The sequence below is a fragment of the Lepisma saccharinum genome, chromosome 8, assembly GCF_977018435.1.
Source record: "Lepisma saccharinum chromosome 8, izLepSacc3.1, whole genome shotgun sequence".
Taxonomy (NCBI): Eukaryota; Metazoa; Arthropoda; class Insecta; order Zygentoma; family Lepismatidae; genus Lepisma; species Lepisma saccharinum.
Genome location: NC_139236.1, coordinates 55,061,448 through 55,067,447, shown reverse-complemented (window position 1 = coordinate 55,067,447; position 6,000 = coordinate 55,061,448). Strand labels below are relative to the sequence as shown.

Sequence of the window (6,000 nt, the reverse complement as noted above, 5' to 3'; positions counted from 1 at the left end):
TTTAGTGATTACTTAAGATTTTGTTCAATATAGGTTTACATTCATTCCCACTAGTCTACGATACCTACTGTTGCTTGTCATCGGAGAATACCTTGTCCATTGAATGAGCGCATGCTTGCGTAAGGTAATTTTTAAGTTATTCTTTTCAACATAAATAACTTATTTTTCGAATCCAAACAGTGCTCATTACTTTAAGGAAGGTTCAAATTTCATGTGACGTGATTTCCAAAATTCTACAATAATTAGTCTTCCTGCTAGGAGAATTTGAAAAAAATCATGAAACAGTCGGAACTGTTACCAAAATTACAGTGTACAAATGCTCATCATTTCTTCGAAATTATTATTATTGTTATTTCTTTTAGAATATTTTTGAATTACATAATGGAAGAGAAAGAGCACAGTGGAGTAGAGGAAGATAGAAATCCTGTACAAAAGAAACTGGAAGATGAAGAAGAAGAAGAAAAAGCTGAGGTAAAACGTCTGCCACCCATACCTTCTCTATCAGAATTCCCAAGGGATCGTTATAGTAAGCATCCACTGCTGAAATACTCCCAGCAAGCTATAAAAAACAAAGCAATTGAGAAATTTAGGTAAGTTTTGATTCATTTGCTACATTTTTGTTGACCTGATTCCACTGATACCACTTCTGATATTCTTACTGATTTTCCAATATCAGATGTGAATACTGTAACAATTTAAATTTAGCAATAGTTTTAATACTAATAGTTTCTTTTACTTTGTGTTCTGAGCACAGTAGAAATCCTAGTGTTGTACACAATAAATATGTAAGATAGGAGTAATACAATTATATTTAATCACATTTGGAATTATAGTTCTCCACAAGATCAGCCAGTCTCTAATTAATGAGTACCTGGAGGGTAAAGGCAGCTGGAGCATGGTGCTGATTTCTTCACCCCCCCTCCCCAGGGTGGGATTTGCCTTTTTGCCGCCCCTAGGCCAAACAAGCTCTGCTGCCCCCCATACCGTTTATCAAGAATGAAAAAAAAAATCATTATTTTCTGTATTACTTGTTTTTACTATTAATGGCATACAGTATTAATTAAATGATAGTTACATACAAAAATGTAACAAAGCTATATGACAAATTATTACTCAGAAGTAAAATATATTTCCATTTTTCGGTCACCAAACAACAAACATGGAATATAGAAAACACAGCCCTTGGATTCTGAATAAATCAGCCAATGTCTCATTTGTTTTTCTCCATTAGTCAAATTTTGGGTAAAGATATGTTTGGAAAGGTACCTATCTTTATCAGCGTATGTCCTCTTAGATTTACTAAAATCCATTTCCAAGTTCTGTTTGATGCCATGGACAGCTACGTAGTCATGAATTTGTTCATCAATTTTCCACAATGATGGGTCTGTACTTGGCACTAGATTGTGTTTTTCAGTAACAATTACGCTAACAGTGCCACTAGTTTCAAGTTTACCAGAGTTCACCATTGCAACTGAAGAATCATTAGGTGATCCGCCACTGATGCCGATGCCTGAGATTCATTGGATGCATGAGGAACATCTGTATTCTACATCTGTAGAATTGACAGAACACACACTGGGCTCATCAATGGCACTTCCCTCACTTTTTTCCTGATTACATTTCTGTATACAAAAAGAACTGATTTTCGGAACCTTCTTCAGAAATGCTTCATGCTTTTCTCTTTTTGTATTGTGACCCACTAAGTCTTACTCTTTTGATCACTCATAATGAGCGTAATGACGTGTTAAACTTAACCCAACAAACGCACCTCGGACACTGACTCACGCGAGACGCGACACACCACCTACTTCTTGAATAATATTCTCGAGCAACTAACAGTAGAATAGTACAATGCAAAACCCCTTTAATAATGCTTGCGCCGACAGTTTAATTCTCAACAATTCAACACAAATCACATGCTTTTGATATGCGGCCAATGCCGGCAGTAACAAGCCGGTGTTGTGTTTCAAAAGCAAGTGGCAGGCTCCACGTTCTTGCCGCAATCACAATCGCACTCACTCACTCACTCACTCACTCACTCTCTGTCTCTCTCTCTCTCTCTCTCTCTCCCTCCCTCCCTCCTCTGTGTGTGTGCCACATACGCTTATGTCTCAAAGTACATTGCATTGTGTGATGAGCACAAAAGGTAAATTTATGGACACACTTGTATTACATTGTGAATTTATGAACTTACATATCCAAAAAGAAGCAATTTAATATCGAATATAGTAAACAGTTTGTAAAAAGTTATGTATAGAGAAATATTATTATTGGAATCTAGTTTTATGTTGATAATTTTTTAGGTTTCTGTGCAGGGGTACAGTAGCCTAATTTTACACAGACACACACATTTGATTATTTCAAACCATCCACGATAATGGAGCCTCTAAACTTTTTCATTGTACATTAAATTTTTCAGGGGGTTGTGGTCTTAGAACTTTTGAAATGAAAAATGTAAATTCTGGAGGTTGTATGCATAATACAGGAAATCATAGTCACTGGTGTATACAGGTGGGAGGGGGGGGAGCTGATGGGGATGCAGCCCCTCCTAAGAACTCAGGAGAAACCAAAGTGGTGAATGCAAACTTGCCTTAAAATGATCCTCGGTTACCATTTTTTCTTCCAACAACAATAAGGGTACTTTAGAGGGTATCCCACCACTACCTAGAATGCAGCTGTGTGATATGGACTGACAGTTCCAGCTCTCTCTCAAAAGAAATCCAGGTATTGCCAGTGATCATAGTAGAATTGAAGATACATTGTATTTCTTTATTTGACACTACATGAAAATATTTCATCTTTCTTTTCAGGGTCAAAGGTATGTTTGTAGCAAAAGAAGTAAGTGCTAGGAGACATGTTGCTGAAAGGAAAGAAGGTGAAATAGATTATGATGAGCATGTGGAAGATCTTGAGAAGAAGTTGTACCTGCCATTTTATAGACAAGAATATTGGCGATCACAGTTGAGGAAAAGTGCCTACAAGTATTATGTGCATCCCTTACTTGATGAATGGCTAGAGAAAATATGCAGTGTTTGTAGAAATACTTATAGTTAAGGTAGTTTATGTAAGAATTAGGGTATGTTAATTTTTTTTTAAAAAATAATTAATCAAATTTGAAGCCTCTCATTTCTGGATACAGTAATGACTAAATCTTTTTAATTGCTCAGTGTTTGGACTCATTTCATGTTTGCCTTCTCGATGGCGTAATGGTAGCGTTGTTGCCTTGAAATCAAGGGGTCCCAGGTTCGATACCCAGTGGAGGCACATAGTGGTTCGGATCCCACTTTAAGCTGTAGGTCTAGTCCCAATTAGCCTTACTGTGCATAAAGGACTTAAAACACCAAAACAATCATTCCACATCTGTCCATGGCAAGAGTTTCAAACAGAATGAAGTGTTACAGCAGATAATCAGTACCAATTATTAAACAATTAAGTACCAAGCAGTTACATTCCTGCAAGCTGATAATTATCAATAAATGGTGAAAAACTGTTAAATTGTTTAATTAGTTATTACTCATTGTTGTAATACATTTCATACTGTTTATAGATCTTGACGAAGACAAACCTGAAATGTGTTGAAACATTGAGTGACAAAAATGATGTAAGTATGAAACATTCATAAATCTTACATACGTTGATTGCTTTTTACGAAGTTCATCAACAATATACAGTGTCCAGTGAACACACTGTATTTACTAGATTAATGTAATTGTGTTACAAAGATGATACAATGTACATAAAGCATTTGGTCTGAAGAATTGGTAAATCAATCTTTTAGACTTAGATTATTAAGAATAAAGTGAGTTTTCTTGATATTAAATTGTAATATCAATAAAATTTACTTGTACGTTATTAACAATAGTTTTTAGGGCATATTTTGCCATTTTTAAGTTTTATCTGCTTCAAATAAAGCTGAACTTTACTAAAATATTATTGATATGTCTTATAACCAATGTTATAAAAGTTTATAGACTGTCATTATGGAAAATTAAATATTTCTGGCAACTTCAACGATTGCCCTGTCACTTCCAAAATGTTAATTAATTTTGTGCACATCTAGAGATTGTCATAGAAACTTCTTTTGTAGCTTTGATTAGAAATTCAATATTTATTTTATACATAGTCATTTCTGATGTTGCATTTCTATATTCATAGCATGTACCAATGAAGCTTAGGAAGAGTTATCCAGAATGCCTCAAAGGCATTAGAGAAGAAGTAAAGGTCTGGTATGAAGAGGCTCTGCATGTTTGTTGTGCATATAACATACTGAAGCCTTTACAGGATGAAGAGAGGCCTAAGGTGGACTATTCTTGGGGATGGTAATAATGATGATAATTGTCTGGTAAAGTTCCATTTTTCAACGTTGCTCTTTTTGTTGTCATCTGATTAATTGAAAAGGGTCTCTGCCTTCTACACTGGTTTTGGCATGTAGGATGGAGATGGTAACATAGCAGTTCTTTGTTTGCTTCCAGTCGATGGTATATTAGGCGTAACTAGCTACCACCGACTGGAAGGGGGGGTTGGGGCAGACCTGCCACTGACCCCTCCGGGTGTCATCTAGACCCCACGTAAATACAAGAGTTGTGTGTGTGTGTGTGGGGGGGGGGGGGTCCGATCAATGGTTGATTACGAGTCAAACTCGTCACTACTTCGAAAGACGAATTCAAAGAATTTGAAATCTGGAACATCACTTCTTAAGCCTGTATATCTAGCACACCCATTTCGACTTAAGGAATTCTCCAGCTGCAAGACCAAATCCATCCCCTTTGATCCAAGACAACACATGAGTCTGCATTTGGCATTCTTCTACATGGCTCACATTAGTCAAGGAGTGGCATGTGCCTATTCAAGATTTTCTTCAGTCTTTGTGGACTAATCCCTCTTTGAAGACCCTAGCAACCAAAATGATTGTTGGCCATTCGGAAAGCTCCATGTGTGTCAGACATAATTCTTGGAATTTCAAGTTCCTGGCATTCGGGCAGGTATATTTGGGCATCAGGAAATGCGAGAGAATTGTTTTGTTTGTATCCATTGTCAATAGAAGCATTTGCCGAAAGTATATATCGAAAGTGACGTCACACAGGAAGATCTCTTTACTGAAGTCGGTCGCCTGACATAAATAGAATCATTGCATTGGTAAGTGTAACTTCTCTCCTTTTTGTTTGCATTTTTTTCTGTTCAGAGGACGTATTGGTGTCTTGAGGCTATGGGCGGAGAAATCAACTTCTCTCGAGGGAAGGGGAAGCAAGTGACCTTTATTTAGTTCATTAGGTTTTAGACATTGGCATTTATTCTTATGCTCATGGACTATTTATTTTTAGTTGGGGAAGAGTGAACGACTAACGAAGGGCGAAAAGCGCTACCGTATGGTTTTCGGTGCATCATAATTTTTTCGCTCCAAACGTTGTTTTACATCACTCAAAATAATGTTAAAACAATATTGAGTTTTGTTTTGATTGGGGAAAAATTGAGGAAACTTTGTAAATACGTGCCCTATAAATTGGATAGGGAAATGTGTTTGGGAATGACACATAAGTATAGCAAATGTATATGAGGGGAAAAGAAGATCCACAGTTGATGGCAACACAATATTCTTTTACATCATTATCATCTGTCATTTTCACGACGACGATAGATTCTTAAGTACGAGTATATTATTAACACGTCGTATACTCTGCATTCTATTTTATGAAAACCTAATCACGTTTTCATTCCTTCATTTTCTTTTGCATCTCTTGCGGAAATCTAGGCTGCAGATCAAGTTTTGTTAAGGCCCTGTGTATTACATTGTATTTAATACATGCATTTATGGCCAAATTGTCACCTACGCAATGTTATAAAACTTAACGAGTGTTTTGTTTCTTAATCAAAGAATATGAAATGCTAACTCACAACAGAACTTTCAGAATTATGCATATGCAACCTTTGCCACAGTTCCAGAATTAGCAACCTTTGCCATAGAGTTCCTGAATTGGCAACCTATGTCACAGACATCCTGCA

The 6,000-nt window shown here is 36.5% G+C and overlaps 1 protein-coding gene across 1 annotated transcript in view; it reads left to right on the top strand.

The window, feature by feature from the left end:
• Positions 1 to 369: 369 nt before the first annotated feature.
• Positions 370 to 6,000, top strand: part of LOC145991789 (dynein axonemal heavy chain 7-like) — a 208,974-nt gene continuing 203,343 nt past the window's right edge. The window contains exons 1-3 of the mRNA XM_083127839.1: positions 370 to 590; positions 2,811 to 3,030; positions 4,156 to 4,319. Of these exons, the coding sequence (XP_082983965.1) occupies positions 382 to 590; positions 2,811 to 3,030; positions 4,156 to 4,319 (593 nt within the window). The 5' untranslated portion in view covers positions 370 to 381. The remainder of the gene's footprint in view (positions 591 to 2,810; positions 3,031 to 4,155; positions 4,320 to 6,000) is intronic.